General features: G+C 59.0%; 2 protein-coding genes across 2 annotated transcripts; both read right to left on the reverse strand.

Moving 5' to 3' along the window:
- Positions 1-1,631: 1,631 nt before the first annotated feature.
- EPHA2 (EPH receptor A2) lies at positions 1,632-14,574 on the reverse strand. The gene is made up of 17 exons (XM_087755132.1): positions 14,438-14,574; positions 11,203-11,270; positions 9,815-10,478; positions 9,078-9,233; positions 8,655-8,987; positions 8,453-8,577; positions 7,829-7,988; positions 7,636-7,735; positions 7,461-7,516; positions 7,256-7,381; positions 6,985-7,167; positions 6,465-6,526; positions 6,130-6,339; positions 5,899-6,048; positions 5,607-5,800; positions 3,194-3,349; positions 1,632-2,279 (listed from the first exon to the last, which is right to left on the reverse strand). Exons 1-17 carry the CDS (start codon positions 14,505-14,507, stop codon positions 2,174-2,176), a joined length of 2,919 nt encoding a protein of 972 aa, XP_087611258.1. The 5' UTR covers positions 14,508-14,574; the 3' UTR covers positions 1,632-2,173.
- Positions 14,575-16,112: 1,538 nt separating this feature from the next.
- On the reverse strand, positions 16,113-18,868 carry CPLANE2 (ciliogenesis and planar polarity effector complex subunit 2). Its single transcript, XM_087755136.1, has 6 exons — positions 18,796-18,868; positions 17,696-17,843; positions 17,469-17,621; positions 17,266-17,390; positions 17,041-17,180; positions 16,113-16,467 (listed from the first exon to the last, which is right to left on the reverse strand). The coding sequence occupies exons 2-6, from the start codon at positions 17,799-17,801 to the stop codon at positions 16,239-16,241; spliced, it is 753 nt and encodes a 250-aa protein (XP_087611262.1). The 5' UTR covers positions 17,802-17,843; positions 18,796-18,868; the 3' UTR covers positions 16,113-16,238.
- Between the last annotated feature and the right edge of the window lie 633 nt (positions 18,869-19,501).

Genomic DNA, 19,501 nt, shown 5'->3' on the forward strand with positions numbered 1-19,501 from the left:
ACGGGTGCTGGGACGGGTGCTGGCCGTCATCCCACTCCCGCTCCCCTCAGGATTAGGGCAGGAGTTTCACCAAAACCAAGCCAGGCACCGGGGCGGCAGCGGTTGGCGGCACCCCAAAGGCCCCGTGCCTCAGTTTCCCCATCGCCCTTATCCGGCCCCGCTGTAGGCAAACAGAGATAAGGCGTCGCCGGGCGCCACTGCGCACCCAAATCCGGGGTCTCCCCCCCACCCCGGACGCTGCCGGACTTTGAGCCGGGACCGAGGGCGGCGGCAGGGCTGAGACCGCCAAACTCATGTCACGCACGGGCCATCCGCAGGCCCCCAAACCCCAAAATAGGGTAAAACTCACCCAAACAGCAGCTTTGGCAGCCAGATGCTGGTGCCCCCCAACCCCCCCCCCCCTTTTTTATGGTTTTGGGAAAAACAAAAACCATTTTCTGGCTTTTTTCCACCCGGTTATTTGCAGGCACCGGGCAGGCGGCCCTGCCGCCGCGGCTGGGTTTGGCTGCGGGGCAGCGGCGGGTGATGAGGGAGCCAAATTCCTGCTGGGTTCTGCTGAGGGAAAGAGGCTGCGGATGGGCAATGCTCCGCCGCTGCGGGCAAGCCCTGAAACAACAACAAAAAAAAAACAGCTTAAAAAAAAAAAACAACTTAAAAAAAAAAACTTAAAAAAACCAACTTAAAAAAAAGCTTAAAAAAAAACCTTAAAAAAAACCTTAAAAAAAAAACCCTTAAAAAAAAACACCTTAAAAAAACAACCTTAAAAAAAAAACCTTAAAAAAACCCCATAAAATAAAACCCTTAAAAAAAAACACCCCACAAACTTAAAAAAAAACTTAAAAAAAACCCCTTAATAAAAAAAACTGTAAAAAAAAAACTTAATAAAAAATACTTAAAACACCCCCTTAGTTAAAAAAAATTTAAAAAAACCTTAAAAAAAACCTTAAAAAAAAACAACCTTAAAAAAAAACAACCTTAAAAAAAACAACCTTAAAAAAAACAACCTTAAAAAAAAAACTTAAAAAAAAACCCTTAATAAAAAAACTTAAAAAAAACCCCTTAATAAAAAATACTTAAAACACCCCCTTAGTTAAAAAAAATTTAAAAAATATTAAAAAAAAAAACTTAAAAAAAAACTTAAAAAAACCCCATAAAACCCTTAAAAAAAACCTTAAAAAAACCCTTAATTAAAAAAACTTAAAAAGACTTAATAAAAAAATACTTTAAAAAAACCCCCTCAATTAAAAAAAAATTAAAAAAATTTAAAAAACTAAAAAAAAAACCTTAAAAAACTGAAAAAAAAAATTAAAAACCCCCAACCCTTCCTTAAAAAAAACCCAAAACTTTAAAAACCCCCTCAAGCCCCCTTAAAAGTCTCCTTAAAAACAACCTTAAAGCACCCTTAAAACCCCTTAAAAATCCTTTAAAACCCCTCAAAACCCCCAAAACCCCCCAACACCAGGGGGAAAAGCCCCCCCCCGCCCCCCCGTTCCTGCAAGCTCTGCAAACCAGGGGGAAACGACGACATTCTAGAAAAAAAAAAAAAGCACATTTTTATTTGAATCAAACCCCCCCAAATCCCCCAAACCCCTGAAACTCCACGAAAAAAGGGGGGGGGGGGGGGAAAGGGATCCGCGGTTTTTTCTTTTTTTTAATTTCCCCCTTTTTGTTCTCCCGAATCCGCCCTGACCTTTGCTTCCTCGCAATAAATATACAAAAATAGAATAAATTAGGTTAAAAAATAAAAGGAAAACGGTAACACTGGCAGATCAGCGTTAAAAGGGGGTGGAAAAAAAAAAACCAACAACCCACACCCAAAAACCCGGCGGGAGAGGAATAAATAGGGAGAAAAAAAAGCAAAAAGAAGCCAGTTTTGGGGCTGAGCCCTTTTTTTTTTGAAATGTGGGGAAAAAAAAAAAAAAAGGAGGAGACCCCTGCAACTCCCCCCCCCCCCCCCCAGCCCCAAATGAGCTTGAAATTTAAATTTTTATGATTTTTTGGGGCGGGGGGGAGGATGGGGGTGACACCCGTTTCATCCCCAACCCCGGGGATAATAATAATACTACTATCAAAACCCTTTAATAATAATAGAAATAATAAATAAACCCCTCGGGGAGGAGGGGGGGTGGCTTCATTTGGTTGCTTTCAAGTCTTTTTTGGGGGGCGCGGGGGGCTAAAGGGGGACCCCCCCGGCGCCCAGCTGCTCCTGCAGCCCCAGCAGGCTGTAGGCGATGCGCTTCTGGTGCCCCGGCAAACGCACCCCGATCTTCTTGATGTCGCTGGAAATAAGGGGGGGGAACAAAAAATGACAAAAAAATAAGGGTTATTGGGGCGGAAAGAAGCCAAAAAGGTCCAGGGAGAGGGGTTTGGGGGGGGGGGGGGGCATCCCCTGGGGACGGATCCAGCCCTGAGCATCCCGGTTTTGGGGGACCCGGGCCGTTTGCGGGGGACGGGCGCTGGGCCGCGGCTCGTCCCGACCTCTGCGGCCGGATCCCGGCCAGGGAACGTCTAATTTTATCCCGTCCCTCGGGCCAGCGCCGCCAACGCCACAGAAGCGGTTTCCTTTCCCAGCACGTCCCTGTCCCCACGGGAGCTGGAGGGGACAGCATGGGGACAGCAAGGGGGCACACCATGGGGACACCAAGGGGACAGCATGGGGACACCAAGGGGACACCAAGGGGATGACAGAGGGACACCCAGGGGACACACCATGGGGACAGCATGGGGATGGTATGGGGATACCAAGGGGACAGCATGGGGACAGCATGAGGACACCAAGGGGGCAGTATGGGGACACCAAGGGGACAGTATGGGGACAACATGAGGACAGCAAGGGGACACACCATGGGGATGGCATGGGGACACCACGGGGACAGTACAGGGACAGCATGGGGACACCATAATGACAGCATAGGGACAGTATGGGGACACCATTGGGGACACGTCATAGGGACAGCATGGGGACAGTAGGAGGACACTAAAGGGACAGCATGGAGACACCATGGGGACACCATGAGGTATAGGGGCGGCATGGGGGCAGTATAGGAACAGCATGGGGACAGTATGGGGACACACCATAGGGACAGCATGGGGATGGTATGGGGACACCAAGGGGACAGCACGGAGGCCCCATGGGGATGGTATGGGGACACCAAGGGGACAGCATGGGGACACCCTGGGGACAGGGACTCACTCGCTGGTCATCTGCAGGACCTTCTCGATGGTGCTGTAGCCCGAGGCCATGAAGTGCTCCGTGTACTGGGGCATCCGGATGGACTCCAGCCACTCGGGGACGGAGCGGAAGGGGACGCCCTCGGAGCCGCTGGTGCTGGGCAGGCGGATGGAGACCCTGCGGGGGCACGGCGCGGGCGTGAGAGCGGGCGGCGCGGGGGGCGGAGACGGGGGGGGGGCAGAGACGGTGCGGAGACGGAAGGGTGCAAAAAACCGATGCGAAAATGGAAGGGTGCAAAAAAGACGTGAAAATGGAAGGGCGGGAAAAACGATGCAGAAATGGAAGGGTGCAAAAAACGATGCGAAAATGGAAGGTTGCAATAAATGGAAGGATGCAAAAACGATGCAGAAATGGAAGGGTGCAAAAAATAATGCAGAAATGGAAGGGTGCAAAAAAACCAATGTGAAAATGGATGGGCGGGAAAAACGATGCAGAAATGGAAGGGTGCAAAAAACGATGCGGAAATGGAAGGGTGCAAAAAACGATGCAGAAATGGAAGGGTGCAAAAAATAATGCAAAAATGGAAGGGTGCAATAAATGGAAGGATGCAAAAACGATGCAGAAATGGAAGGGTGCAAAAAAACCAATGCAAAAATGGAAGGGTGCAAAAAATAATGCAGAAATGGAAGGGTGCAAAAAAACCAATGTGAAAATGGATGGGCGGGAAAAACGATGCAGAAATGGAAGGGTGCAAAAAACGATGCGGAAATGGAAGGGTGCAAAAAATAATGCAAAAATGGAAGGTTGCAATAAATGGAAGGATGCAAAAACGATGCAGAAATGGAAGGGTGCAAAAAAACCAATGCAAAAATGGAAGGGTGCAAAAAAACCAATGTGAAAATGGATGGGCGGGAAAAACGATGCAGAAATGGAAGGATGCAAAAACAATGCAGAAAACGAAAGCGTGCAAAAAATGATGTGAAAATGGAAGGGTGAAAAAAGGATGCGAAAATGGAAGGGTGAAAAAAACGATGCGAAAATAGAAGGTTGCAATAAATGGAAGGATGCAAAACCGATGCAGAAATGGAAGGGTGCAAAAACAATGCAGAAACAAAAGGGTGCAAAAAAGGATGTGAAAATGGAAGGGTGAAAAAACGATGCAGAAATGGAAGGGTGCAAAAAACCAATGCGGAAATAGAAGGGTGCAAAAATGATGCAGAAATGGAAGGCTGCAATAAATGGAAGGATGCAAAAACCGATGCAGAAACGGAAGGATGGAAAAAAAATGCAAAAATGGAAAGATGCAAAAAAATGATGCAGAAATGGATGGATGCAAAAAAAAAAAGTGAAAATGGAAGGGCACAAAAAATAATGTGAAACTGGAAGGACGCAAAAAATCATGCAAAAATTGAAAGAGGCAGAAAAACCAACGCACAAATGCAAAAAAGCAACACCCAAATGTCAAGATGCAGAGATACACAAAACAACGCCCCAATGCAAAGGTGCAAAAAGCGAAGGCAAAAACCCAGTGCAAAATGGAATGCAGGAAAGCAAACGTGTAATGCAAACAGTGCAAAAAAAGCGAGAGGTGATCCGAAATTGCCCAGATGTAAAAAAGAATGCAGAAATGTGAAGATGCAAAGAGCAATGCAAAAAGTGGAAATGGAAAAAATAAGGCAAGAATGCTAAAAAGCAAGAAGCAATGTGAAAATGCCAAAGGGGAAAGAAAAAGCTGAAATGCACAAATGCAAAGAAGCAGAAAAGAACGCAGGAATGCAAAACCAATTAAAAAATGCAAAGATGTAGAAAAGAATGCAAGAATATAAAACGGGAAAATCACTTAAAGAAAGCACAGATGCAAAGAAGTGTGCGAGAATGCAAAGGCGCAAAAAAGAGTGCAAGAATGCAAAGATGCGAGAAGGAATGCCAGAATGCAAAACTGCAAAACCAATGCAAAAATGCAAAAAGGAGTGCAGGAATGCCAAGAGGCGAAAGAGCACGCAAGAATGCAAAGGTGCAAGAATGCAAAGGTGCAAAACGCATTGCAAAAATGCAAAGATGCAATAAAGAAGTGCAAGAATGCAAACCTGCTAAAACGATGCAAAAAAATGCAAAGATGCAAAAAGCAATGCAAAGATGCAAAGGTGAAAAAGAAGTGGAAGAATGCAGAGGTGCAATAAAGAAGTGCAAGAATGCAGAGATGCAAAAAACACCACAAAAATGCAGAGATGGAAAAAGCAATGCAAGAAGGGCAGATGCAAAAAGGAGTGCAAGAATGCAAGCCTGCAAAAAAGGATGCAAAAAGCAATGCGAAGATGCAAAAAACAATGCGAAGATGCAAAGGTGCACAAGAACATGCAAGAACGCGATACTGCAAATTGCACCCCCCTTCCTTCCCCGCCCTCGCCCGGTCCCAGCTCCCTCTGCAGCTCACCGGGGGTCGAAGTCCGCCAACGCCTTGAGGGACTCGGGGGCGCGGATGAGCTTGTCGAGGATGCTGACGATGTCGGCGAAATTGGGGCGCCGGCTGCGCTCCTGCTGCCAGCATTGCATCATCAGCTGGTAGATGGCGGAGGGACAATCCAGGGGGGCGGGGAGGCGGAAGCCCTCGTTGATGGCCTTCATCACCTACGAGGAGGAGGAGGTCGAGCGGTGCTCCCCCCAGAATGCTGCCCGTTTGCAAGGACACCCCCAAAAATTGGTGTTGGAGGAAGGCGGATGCTCACCTCGTGGTTTGAGAGCTCCCAGTACGGTCGCTCGCCGTAGGACATCACCTCCCACATGACGATGCCGTAGCTCCAGACGTCGCTGGCGGAGGTGAATTTACGGTAGGAGATGGCTTCGGGCGCCGTCCAACGGATGGGGATCTTCCCACCCTGCGACAACATTGGGCTCAACCCTGCACCCCCGAAAAACAACCCCACCATGGCCAACCATCCCACCTCGGCGGCACTTACGCTGGTGGTGTAGGTGGCTTCAGGGTCGTCTTCCAACACCCTCGAAAGCCCAAAATCGGACACTTTGCACACCAGGTTGCTGTTCACCAAGATATTCCGGGCGGCCAGATCCCGGTGGACGTAATTCATGTTGGCCAAGTATTTCATGCCGGCGGCGATGCCCCTCAACATCCCCACCAGCTGGATGACGCCAAATTCCCCTTCTTTTTCCTGGGAAAAGGGGAGAATCCAGCCTCGAATCCATCTCTTGCGCCACCTTCCATGGTGGGTGTTGGTGGTTCCACCACCAAGCCTTGCTTGGCGGGGGGACGTTGCCACCACCGCGCTTCACCTACCCGTAGGAATTTATCCAGCGCGCCGTTCTCCATGTACTCGGTGATGATCATGAAGGGCTTGTCTGTACAAAAAAAAAAGACCCAAAATGGGTTAAAAAAACCCAAATCCCCCCCCAACCCCACCAAAAAACCAAAAAAACCCCAAAACAAACCACCCCCCCAAAACCCACCCCCTGCAAAAAAACCCCAACCCACTGAAAACAAACAAAGCCCCCAAAGCCCCCAACCTCTCCCAAAAAACCCAAAGCCCCAAAACTTCCCACCCCCCAAATTCCCAACCCCCCCAAAACCCCAACCCCTCCAAAGAAGCCCCCCAAAACCCCAAACACCCACCCAAAAACCCCCAGAACCCCTCAACCCTCCCCAAAGAAACCCCCCCAAACTAAAAACAAAAAAACCCAAGCCCCCCCCCAAACCCAACCCCCATCGTTGCTCAAAAGACCCTGTTTTTATATAGCGTTTTTTGGGGTGTTTTGTAGGGAAATTGTTTTTTTTTCTGGGGGGGACACGGGACACTCACACTTGGAGACGACCCCTTCCAGGCGGATGATGTTGTGGTGGCAGAACTGGCCCATGATGGTGGCTTCGCTCAAGAAGTCCACCCGTTGCTTCTCCGTGTAGCCCACCTTCAAGGTCTTGATGGCCACCGGCACCTCCTTCTTCCCACGCTTCAGGGTGCCCTTGTAGACCTCCCCAAATTCACCTGCTCGGAGGAAGGGGGGACATTTAACCCCCCACCCTGGTCCAACGTTGGGGTGTCTTTGGGGTGACGAAGCCACCTGAGGACCTACCGGCGCCGATGACCTTCTGGCGGGTGATGGAGGACGGAGGGATCTCGGTGGTGAACTTGAGCATGGCTTGGTTGGGGTCTTCATAGGTGTGAGGGTCAACGTAGGTCTTGAGGGGCTTTAGCTGGTCTGTGGGGTGGTGTGGGGGGGGTCAGCACCCATGACACCCCCCACCCATCCCCGTTGACCCAACCATCCCATTGCTCACCTGACTTGGAGAAGTAGACGTCCTCGGCGGACTGGCGTGGCCGTGACCTCCTCTTCCTGCGGAAAAGCAGCATTTTGTCCCCCAAAAATCACCCCTCGCCCATCTTTGGTGGTGGAAAAATGGTATTTTGGGGTTTTGGGTTTTTTTTTTTTTGGGGGGGGGGGTATTTCCTTACCGCCGGAGGACGTAGAGGAGAGCAGCCAAGAGGAGGAGGACAAAGAAGACTCCAGCGAGGGAGCCGCTGATGACAGCGGTGGATGCCATGGCCTCGGTGCCTGCGGGGACAATTCAGGGCAGGGTTTTGGGGTGAACCATGCACCTCCTGGACCCCTCACCCCAAAATTCTGTCCCCCCTTCTTGGTCCTCACCCTCGGGTAGGGTCTCGAACTCGTGCTGGGGGCTGTAGGCGCCGTGGCCGTCTGGGGTGAGCGCCTGGACCCGCACCACGTAGGCGGTGGCAGGGGACAGCTTGGGGAGGGTGACGGAGGTGCCCTCGCAGCGCAGCACCGAGTAGCTGTTCTCATCCACCTGGGGACAGGGGTGGGGGGTGACGTGGGTGGGGGCAAGGATGGAGATGATGAGGATGGAGGTGACACAGATGGAGGGGTGATGTGGGTGAAGGTGACGTGGGTGGGAGCAAGGATGGAGGTGATGCAGATGGAGGGGTGACGCGGATGGAGGGGTGATGTGGATGGAGGCAAGGATGGAGGTGACACGGAGGGAGGGGTGATGTGGGTGGAGGCAAGGATGGAGGTGATGTGGATGGAGGGGGGTGACGTGGATGGAGGGGGGTGATGTGGATGGAGGGGGGGTGACGTGGATGGAGGCAAGGATGGAGCTGACGTGGATGGAGGCGATGTGGATGGAGGGGGTGACACGGATGGGGGCAAGGATGGAGGTGACGTGGGAGGAGGTGACATGGGTGGGGTGGTGAGGTGGACGGGGGTGATGGATTTGGGGGTGGTGGGCTGAAGCTGTGACAGGGGACGGACCTTCTTGCTGTAGGTGACCTCATACTTCCAGACCCGACTCTGCTGCCGCGGTGGCACCGTCCAGGACAGGACCAAGCTGGTGGCCGTCCGTCCATCCAGGCTCACCGATGTCACCCGGGGTGGCTCTGCCATGGGGACAGGGAGGTCACAGAGGTGTCCCCATGATGGAGGGAAGGTAGGGGAGATGCTGGTGGCCCCTTACCTGTCTGGTTGACGCTGATGGTGGCGGTGGCCACGCTACGGTGGTGGCTGTAGGCTGACACCCCGTTCCGGGCTTCGACGGTGAAGGTGTAGTTGACGTGTGGCTCCAGGTCGGTGACGGTGACCCCCGTCGCTGTCAACCCCCGGGGGGGCTGCGAATAGCGGACCCCCCCGTCGCAGGGCCGGCACTCCCCGCTCTCCGGCCAGCACTGCTCACAGGTGACGCTATAGGTGACGTCCCCACGGCCGCCCGGGTCGGCGGGGGGCGACCAGCGTAGCTGCACCGTGGCCCCCAGCCCCACGGCTGTGACGCCTTGGGGGGGCGAGGGGGGACCTGGTGGGGGGGGACAGAGCGCAGAGGGGGGGGTGAGGGGGGGGATGGCCGCGCCGTGCCTCAGTTTCCCTCCCCAAAAAGGTCACTTACGGGTGCAGGGGTCGGCGGGGGGGTCGGCGGGGGCGCGGAAGAAGCCGTCCTGGCAGGGGCAGGCAGCGGCGGCGGCAGGGGAGGGCAGGGTGTGGGACGGGCAGGGCTGGCAGCCACTCGCGGACACCGCGGCCTTGAAGGAGCCGGGGGGACAAGCTGGGGGGGACACAGGACACAACGACATCGGTGAGACCCCCAATCCCCCCTCCCCACCCACAGCATCCTCACCCAGGTGGCTTTTGCGGGGGGCATCACCCTCCCAAGCACCCAGAGTGGGGATTTGGGGGTATTTCACCTTATTTTGCAGCTGCTTTATTATTCGGACCCCCCCCCCCCCCCCAGCCCACCCCTCTCCTGGCTGAGCCCTGCCGCACTCGCTGCACTGGTGATGCTCGAGGGTGAGGAGCCAGGACGGGGGGGTTTGGGGGCTGCCGCTTCCTTTCCCTGACCCAGAGTGGGGATTTTCGGGTATTTCCCCTTATTTTGCAGCCCCCGTTATTACCGGGACCCCCCCGGCCCCCCCGAGCCCTGCCGCACTCGCTGCACTGGTGATGCTCAAGGTTGAGGATCCAGGATGGGGAATTTTGGGGCCAACACCTCATTTCTCCACCCCCCACCCCCACTTCCATCCCCTGGCATGCACCGAGCTGGGGCATCCTCAGCCCCCCAAACCCCCCAAACCCGGCTCCTCCCCCCCCCCCCCCACCAGTGCCAATTTACACCCCCCCAGGCGCTACCTTGGCATCTCTCTCCCACTTTCTCGTAGCCGGCCCGGCACAGGCACTCCCCGATGGGCACCAACCACTCGCCGTCGGCGTTGCAGTGCAGCGCAGGAGCTTGCTCGGCCACCGCCTCCTCCACGCACGTTCCCCGCACCTCGGCCAGGGTCTGCGAGTCGGCGCCGGCCACCGTTTCGGGAAAGCGAGCCATCCCCCGTAAAACAGCCGGGCATCTCTTGTAATAAATCCGAACGGAAAGCAACGCCACGCAAGCTCCCAAATCCTGGAAAGCCAAGTAGAAACCTTTCCGCCGGAGAGGTCCCACCGATCGCACCTCAACGTTGAGTTTAACATTCCGGGAAGCAAAATCATCCTGGACGGTGATTTCATCCGGAGCGATGGTGTCGATCTTCTTGAATTGTCTCTTTTGGAAGTTGGTGCCGTAATCCACGTCGGATTCGGCGTAGTAGAGGTTGAAGGTCTCCTTGCAGGAGCCGCCGCCGGCGGTGGGGAAGCTGTTGCAGTCGCGGACGGTGAATTGGAGTTCGATGAAGATGCGCTGGGCCACCCCGCGGTAGATCCAGTTGGTGCGTAGCCAGTTCTCCTGCTCGCCCTCCAGCACGTTGCACACCGAGTAGATGTAGATCAAGGAGTCGTTCAGCACGTTCTGCAGCAGGTCCCACTGCCCCCGGGAGAGAGAAACGGGGGCTATGGGGGGGAAACTGAGGCAGGGTGGGCGGTGCCCCTGGTCCCCGTGGATGCGCTTGCCCTCATCCCCGTGGATGTCCCCATGGAGGTCCCTGTCCCCATCCCCGTGGGTGTCCCTGTCCCCAAGGTTGCCCCCGTCCGCATCCCCATGGAGGTCCCCATCCCCAGTCCCCGTGGGTATCCCTCTCCCCAAGGTTGCCCCCGTCCCCATCCCCATGGAGGTCCCTGTCCCCATCCCCGTGGGTGTCCCTGTCCCCAAGGTTGCCCCCGTCCCCATCCCCATGGAGGTCCCTGTCCCCATCCCCATGGGTGTCCCTGTCCCCAAGGTTGCCCCCGTCCCCATCCCCGTGGAGGTCTCCATCCCCATAGTGTTCCTCATGGATGTCCCCATCCCCATCCTCATCCTCATCCCCATGGATGTCCCTGTCCCCATGGTGTTCCTCACAGACGTCCTCACCCATCCCGACGGACGTCCCCATCTCCATGGAGGTCCCAGTCCCTGTCCCCATGGATGTTCCTCTGTCCCCGTCCCCATCCCCATGGGTGTCCCTGTCCCCAAGGTTGCCCCCATCCCCATTCCCATGGAGGTCCCCATCCCCACGGATGTCCCCATTCCCATGGAAGCCCCCATCCCCGGTGTGGGCTCTCAGGGAGCTGCTGGCCAGCGGGGCCTGACGCCTGCGGCCCCGGGTGCTCACCCCTTTGCCGTAGGGCTGGGTGAGCCAGCCCAGCTCCCCCTGCGCCTTGGCGAAGTCCAGCAGGACCACTGCGGGGAGAGGAGAGGGGACGTCAGTGGGGCGGGCGCGAAGCCTGGGAGATGCCACCAGGACCCGGGGATGACCCCAGGACATGCAGATGCCACCAATACACCCAGATGCCTCTTGGACCTGGGGATGTCCCTGGGACCCGGGGATGTCCCCCAGGACCCAAGGATGTCCCTAGGACCCAAGGATGCCCCCAGGATCCACAGATGCCCCCCAGGACCTACAGATGCCCCCCAGGACCCACGGACGTCTCCTGGGATCTGTGCATGTCCCTAGGATCCACGGATGTCCCCCAGGACCCATGGATGTCCCTAGGAGCCCCAGATGTCCCCCAGGACCTACAAACACCCCTGGGACCCCCCGGCTGCCCCTGGGACCCCCCCAAGAAGACCCCAGGGACCCCTCCCAAAAGAAGGGACACCGAGGCAGAGCTCCGTGCCGTGCCGAGGCCGGGCAGACCTGCTGTGGCACGCCGGCCGCCCCGGCGAGGGCGGTGGCCAAATCCAGCACCCGGGAGAGGAAGAGGAGGCCGCCGAGGGCCGGGAGGGAAGTGCTGACGGGTGGCCCCCCCCTCGGTGAATCACCCCCCAGGAATGCGCCCGGACGCCTGGGTTCACCGGCGGGATGGGTCCCAAGGGGGTGGGGGAGTTTTGGGGACGGATGCCTCCCCCCCGCCCCCCCCCCCCCCCCAGCCAAGCCCTTCCGCTGAGAACGGGCGAGCTCGTGACATGCCCCAAGAGGGTAAAGTCTGGGGGGAACCCCAAGAACCTGGCTGGGGGGGACACATGGCTCTGTGTCCCCCCCCCCAACCCGTGCCCGGGGTCAGGAAGGATGCCGGGGCGGATATCCCGGCTTTCCTGCAGCTGGAAATCCCCCCGCATGCCTCCGGAGAGCGGAAAACCGGCGGGAGGCTGGCGCGTGAGCCGAGTCGGTGGGTTCTCTGCAGGGCGTCCCCTCCCCGTGTCCCCCCCGGGCCGCGGCGGGGGTGAGTCAGGGGAGAAACCCAGGGCTGCGGCTGTTGAGTCAAGGGGTGCAGCACCCACGGGCGCACCCATGCCCGGGGCCACCAGTGCTGTTGGCATCTCCGGTGCCATCACCATCAGCATCCGCACCCCCGTCCCCGGTGCCACCCGCACCCCCTCTGCCACCGCTACTGCCTTCTGCATCGCCATCGTCACCACCACCATCTGCACTGCCGTTGTCAACATGGCCATGGCCATCACCACGGCCATCACCACCACCGTCTCCATCGCCAACATGGCCAGCACCACCACCATTTCCATCGCCACCACCATCTCCAGCGCCACCACCCCCTCCAGTGCCACCACCATCAACATCGCCGCCACCATCGGAAGCCCCTGCACCCCTCTCCCCTTCCTCCTCCATATCTGCATCACCACCTCCATCACCTCCGTCCCCACAACCGTCTCCAGCCCCTGCACCGCCGCTGGCACTGTCCCCATCCGCACTGGCATGGCTGTTGCCATCACCATCATCATCGTCACCCTCACCGCTGCACTCCCCATCTGCATCCCCGTCCCATCCCCACCTGCAGCCTTGTCCCCGTCCCCAGCTGCATTTTCATCCCCATCCCTGTCCTGTCCCCATCCCAATCCCCATCTCAGTCCCAGTCCCAGTCCCGATCCCATCCCTGTCCCTATCCCGTCCCCATTCCAGTCTTAATCTCAATCCCAGTCCCCATCCCAATCTTAATCTAAATGCTAATCCCCTCCACATTCCAATCCGAATCCAAATCCCAACCTGAATCTCAATTCCAATCCTGTCCCCATCCCCATCCCAATATGAATCCCAATCCGAATCCGAATCCCAATCCCATACCTATCCTGTCCCCATCCCAGTCTTAATCTGAATCCCAGTCCCCTCCCATCTCCATCCCCATCTGAACCCAAATCCCAACCTGAATCTCAATCCCAATCCCGTCCCCATCCCAATCCCATTACCCCGGCCGGGCAGTGCAGGATCCGGCCGGGGCACCCAGCACCCCCAGCCGCCCCTTCCCACCGGATTTTGCCCTTTGCAAGCAATGGGAAGCCCCCCCCCCGCCCCGATCCTGCTGCTTTCCCAACACCTTCCCCTTTCCTGCACTTTTTTCACCCCAAAATCCCGATATCCCCAAGGATCCCTCCCGGGAATCAGCACTTCAGGAACGCACCCCAGATCCCGCAGCTGCGCCACGGGGTCACCCCCCCTCCGCCTTCCCCCCAGCACTTAAACCCCCCTCATTTTAGGGTTTTTTACCCCATTTTTATCTTTTGGGGGGTATTTTCCATCCCAAACCACCTCCCAGCCGCCGATTTATTTGCATTGGGGGCCGGATCCTTCCACCTTTCCCTCGAAAAGCGACGGATTAAATCCCTCGGAGTTTTTAGCAACATAAATTCTTTAAAAATTAAATATATAGTTTTAAAAAGTGACTTTCCCCCCTTTTTTTCCCCCCCAAACCCAGCGGGGGAAGCGTTGCGAGGCGGAGGCCGGGACGCCGCTTGTTTTTCCCAGCACTTTTTGGGGTTTTCCTGACATTGTTTTCCAGCTCTCCGGGCCAGATCCTGCCCGGCCCATCGCCGGCCATGGCAAACATTCCATTTTTAGGGTGATTTTCCCCTTTTTAATGTTTTTTTTTTGTTTGGTTTTTTACCCCCCTCCACCCTAACCGCTCTGTCGCAGCTTTTGGGGGGCACCCAGCAGGATCCGGCCCCGCTGCGCTGAGCCGGACGCTCGGCATGGGAAAAGTTGCCCAAAACTCTTGGGTTTCCCCGCTTTTTAGCTTTTTCCTCCCCAATTTTAGCTTTTTCCTGCCCAATTTTACCTTCCCCGCTCCCCATTTTAGCTCCCCCCCCCCATTTTAAACTTTTCCCCCCACTTTTAAACTTTTTCTCCCCCATTTTAGCCTTTTCCCCCCCAAAACGCGCCCCGGCAGCCGGTGATTCCCCGCCGCACCCATGGGTGCCCCTTTTTTTGGGGGGGGCACCCCCTCATCACCCTTTAATTCGGGGGGGCTCCTCCAGCCCCCCCAACCTCTCAGCCCCCAAACCCACCCAAACTTACCCCAACCCCCCCCCCCCTTTGGGTGCGCACCCAGCACCCCCCCAGCACCCAAATAAGTGGGGTTTGGGGTGCTCCCCCCCCAAAAAAAAAGCGCGGAGCTCACCTTCCTCGGCTGCCAGGGGGGTGAGGGCGGTGAGGAAGAGGAGGGCGAAGGCTGGGGGGGTGCCCGCCATGGCGGGGGGGGCTTGGGGGGGCCCGGGGTGCGCCCCACAACCGGCGGCACCCAGCGCTGTGGGGCGTGTGGGGCTGAGCACCCCGCTCCTGTTCATTCATGTCCCGAGTGATGTCACTCAGCCACGCCCGCTCTTAAAGGGACAGGAGCTGCTCCCAGTACCTACCAGTATGGAACTGGGAGGACGCGAGCCTGAGAAGTGGGGAGGTTTTGGGGTGGGGACCCCCCACGAGGGAGCACACGCGTGGCGGGGGTTTGGGGTTGGGGGGTGGGTGTGTGCGTGGGTCCGGATCCGTCCCTAGTACCCACCAGTATGAGACTGGGAGGGCCCGAGCCTGAGAAATGGGCAGGTTTGGGGGGGTCTGGAACCCGTCCCCACGAGGGAGCAGACCAGTGGCGAGGGTTTGGGGTCGTGCGTGGGTCCGGATCGGTCCCGTGGTGCTGGGTGTGTGGGTCCCGATCCGTCCCGCGGCACCGAGCCCCCCCCACCCGGCCCCGAAGGGGTTAAAGCCCCCCCCCCCCCCCAGCCCCCTCCCCTTTCATTCATGAAGCGGCGTGGGAAGGGAGCGAGGGGGCGGCAGCCAATGGCGGCGGGGGGCGGGGCCAGGCGGCTACTACCGGCTCGTCCCCCCGCCCACCAGTGAGATACTGGGGGCGCTGGTTTGGGGGGCGCTGCCCGGGCCCCCCCGGCCGCACCCTCTGGGCCGGACCCCAGCCCCCCAAATCCCGCATCGTCCGCAGCACCCCCGTCCCCAGCACCCCAACCCCCCCAGCACCCCCAGCCCCAGGATCCCCCGGCCCCCCAAATCCCGCATCAGCCGCAGCACCCCAAATCTCCCAGCACCTACAGCGGCCCCGGCACCCCAAATCCCCCCAGCACCCTCATCTCCAGCACCCCAAATCCCCCAGCACCCCAAATCCCCCAGTATCCCCATCCCCATGATCCCGTTGCATCCCAAATCCCCCAGCACCTCCCAGCACCCCAAATTCGCAGCACCCTAAATCCCCCAGTACCCCATCTGCATCACCCCCAGCACCCCAAATCCTGCAGCACCCCAAACCACCAGCACCCCATCCCCATGATCCCATTGCACCCCAAATCCTGCAGCACCCCAATCTCCATCAACCCCAGCACCTCAAATCCCTGACCCTATGGCACCCCAAATCCCCAGCACCCCCATCTCCATGATCCCATTGCACCCCAAATCCCCCAGCACCCCAATCTCCATCAGCCCCCAGCACCCCAAATCCCTGAGCACCCCAGATCGCCCAGCACCCCAAATCCCCCAGCACCCCATCCCCATGATCCCATTGCACCCCATATCCCCCAGCACCCCAAATCCCTGATCCCATGGCACCCCAAATCCCCCAGCACCCCAAACCCCCAGCACCCCAATCTCCATCACCCCCAGCACCCCAAATCCCTGAGCACCCCAGATTGCCCCCCAGCACCCCAAACCCCCAGCACCCCATCCCCATGATCCCATTGCACCCCAAATCCCCCAGCACCCCAAACCCCCAGCACCCCATCCCCATGATCCCATGGCACCCCAAACCCCCCGCACCCCCCAGCACCCCAAATCAGGTGAATCGGGGCACCCCAGCATCTTTTTGCTGGAAGAAAAGTGCATTTTGGTCAAAAAGCACCTTTGCACCCCCCCGTTCCCCCCAGCACAGGGGAAGCCAGAGGCCGCGGTGAGGGGCCCCCCAAACCCGCCCCGCAAGAGGGGGTTCAGGCGGGGGGGGTCCCCTCGCCCCCCGGGACGACGCCAGCGGTGATTTGATCCCGCCGCCAGAGCCTCTCGGCCAGGGCGTCGAGGAGGGGGGCGACCCGGGCCAGCCCCCCGCGTCCCGCCCCGGCCCCCGGCCCGCTGCCCGCCCGCAGCACCGGCAGCCCCCAGCTCTCCTCGAAGGCCGTCACGTCCCCCTCCGTCACGTCCGCCTGCGGGGACAGGTCGAATCTGGGGGGCGGGGGGGGCACATGGTCAAGGGAGACACCAACGCCTTGAAAAATCCCCCCGAAAGCCCGTAAAAATAAGCAGGAGCTGCCAAGTCATCGGTGTAACGAAGTGTGCACATTCTCAGCCTACCACGGGACTGAGTGGTACAAAATATGGGGGCGCAAACCCGCTTGTGGGGGGACACACACGGTCAAGGGAGACACCAACACCCTGAAAAATCCCCCCGGGGGGCAAAACCCTATAAAAATAGGTGGAAGCTCCGATTCCATCAGTGTAACGAAGCGTGCACGTTCTCAGCCTACCAAGGCATTGAGTACCTCAGCCTTCCAAGGTATTGGGGTGCAAAACCACTTGGGGGGGGACACACGGTCAAGAGAGACACCAACACTCTGAAAAATCCCCCCTCCCCAAGGGAAGCAAAGGCCCCTAAAATAAGCGGGCGCTGCAAATCCATCGGTGTAATGAAGTGTGCACGTTCTCAGCCTACCGAGAGGGCAAGCGGTGCGAAATACGGGGGTGCAAACCCGCTTCTGGGGGGATGCGGACCCCCAAGGGCCCCCGGGAGAAGGATACTTGGTGCCGACGACCACCCTAACGAGGTTTTCTTCGTCGGGGCCGACCACCCGGCTCATCTGGGCTGGCAGCTCCTCGAAGGACGAGCGGTCGGTGAAGGAGAAGAGGAAGAGGACGGCGTCCGCCTCCTCCTTACAAGCCTGAGGGGGGGACACACAACACCACCATGACGGGGGGCTCCGACGTGCGTGTCCCCCCCCCCAAACTTGTCCCCCCGTGACTCACAGGCAAGAGATGCTCGAATTTTTTCAGGGCCCCGTCCCCGCAATCCCAGAAATGAAGCTGGAAGAGGACGGGGCGGCCACTGGCCCGCAGCTTGGCCGGCCAGTAGACGGTGGTGGCTTCTATACCTGGGAGGGGGGACACACACACAGGGACGGTCACCCCCGGGGACATCGGGGTGCTGCGCGCGTCCCCCCAAAACGCACCCAGGGTCTCGTGGTGGACGGGGGGCACGGGGGTCCCCGCCAGCGCGGCCACCAAGGCCGTCTTGCCGACGCCGCTCTTGCCGGAGAGGAAGAGTTTGTAGGTGACGGTGGGGACGGCCAAGGCGGGGGACAGCACTGGGCGCTCCAGCAGACCTGGGGGGGGTGTGTGTGAGGTTTTTTGGGGGGCTGGCACCCCATTTTATTGCGGGGGGGGATGTGGGGCTCACCGAACACTCTCCGTTGGTTCTTCTGGAAGATGGAGTCCAGGTAGGGGCGGCCGGCGGGGGAGAGGAGCCAGCCCGGCTCCAGCACCGAGCCCCCCTGCGCCGCCATGCGCCCCCAAAAGCCTGGGGGTGCAGGGGAGATCCCCCCCCCCTTCCCCCATGGGGTCACTGCACCCCGCAGCTCGGGGGGAGAAGGGTGTCCCCTTCCGACCCCCCCCCGGGGTCCCTGCACCCCCCGTGACCCCCCTTTATGGGGCCCCTGCCCCCCCCGGGGTCCCTGCATCCCCCGTGGGGTCCCTGATCACCCCCCGGGGTCCTTGTGCCCCCCCCCCCGGGTCCCCGCACCCCCCATGGGGTCCCAGCATCCTCCCATCGGGTCCTTGATCCCCTCCCGGGGTCCCTGACCCCCCCCGGGGTCCCTAACCCCCCTAGGGTCCTTGTGCCCCCCCTCGGGGTCCCTGACCCCCCCCAGGTCCCTGCACCCCCCATGGGGTCCCTGCACCCCCCCCGGGGTCCCTAACCCCCCTGGGGTCCTTGTGCCCCCCCCGGGGTCCCTGACCCCCCCAGGTCCCTGCACCCCCCATGGGGTTCCTGCACCCCCCCCGGGGTCCCTGACACCCCCCCAGGTCCCTGCACCCCCCATGGGGTCCCTGCACCCCCCTCCCCGGGGTCCCTAACCCCCTCTGGGGTCCTTGTGCCCCCCCCGGGGTCCCTGACCCTGCCATGGGGTCTCTGCCCGCCCCGGGCTCCCTGCGCTCCTCCCTGGGGTCCCAGCATCCTCCCATGGGGTCCCTGACCCCCCCCCGGGGTCCTTGAGCCCCCCTATGGGGTCCCCGCACCCCAAACCCCGCAGGGGGGTACAACGCAGCCCCCCGCCATGGGGTCTCTGCACCCCCCAAACGGCTCCGTGCCCCGCCAAACATACAAAAGGGGATGCAACGCAGCCCCCCGCCCCCCGGGGTCCCTGCGCCCCCCCCCCCAAGTCCCTGACCCCCCCAGCAGCTCCCCGCACCCCAAACCCTGCAAACACCCCCCCCCGCCATGGGGTCCCCCCTCCATTTTCCCCGCCGCTGTCCCTTTAAGGCGCGGCACCGCCGCCTCACCTGCGGCCGCTTCCGCCTCGGGATGACGTCACGCGGGGGCCGTGACCTCACCTTCGCCCCGCCCCCTACGCATGCGCGGGAGGAGGGTTGGGGCGACACGTGGAGCCGAGCAGCCCCCGACCCTATAGATTATGGGGGGCGGCGCTATAGGCTACGGGGGACCCGGCCCCTATGGATTATGGGGGGCGGCCCTATAGGCTATGGGGGACCCGGACCCTATGGATTATGGGCGTTCCCAGCCTTATAGGCGACGGGAGACCCCGGCCCTATGGGGGGGGGGCAGCCCCATAGGCCGTAGGAGACCCCAGCCCCCCCGGCTCTGGGGGTCCCCCGTTCCCAGCAGCGCCCTCCCGCTCACCCCCGCCCGCCGCCCCCCCCTTTCCCGCCTCCCCCAGTCCCTCCCTGCCCTTTTTTACCCCACAAGACCCCAAATCCCCCCTTTTCACCCCAAAACTCGCAGGTGGGGCTTCCCCCCCAGCATCCCCCCCCCCCCCTCCCCAAAAGGACCAACCATCCGCTTCTTTTCCTTCTTTTTATTTGTTAAACCGCTAAAAATCCATCGGGATTGGGGGGGGGGGGGAACCCCACTAACACCCCCCCCCCAAAAAAAAAAAACGTACCCAAGATTTTAAATATCACCGAAAATCTGTCGTGCCGAGGCCGGGGCGGCGGCGTGGGGGACACCTGAGTCGCGGGGAGGGGGACA

The sequence above is a fragment of the Nipponia nippon genome, unplaced genomic scaffold (assembly GCF_047370975.1).
Source record: "Nipponia nippon isolate SJK-2023a ecotype South Korea unplaced genomic scaffold, ASM4737097v1 scaffold_19, whole genome shotgun sequence".
NCBI lineage: Eukaryota > Metazoa > Chordata > Aves > Pelecaniformes > Threskiornithidae > Nipponia > Nipponia nippon.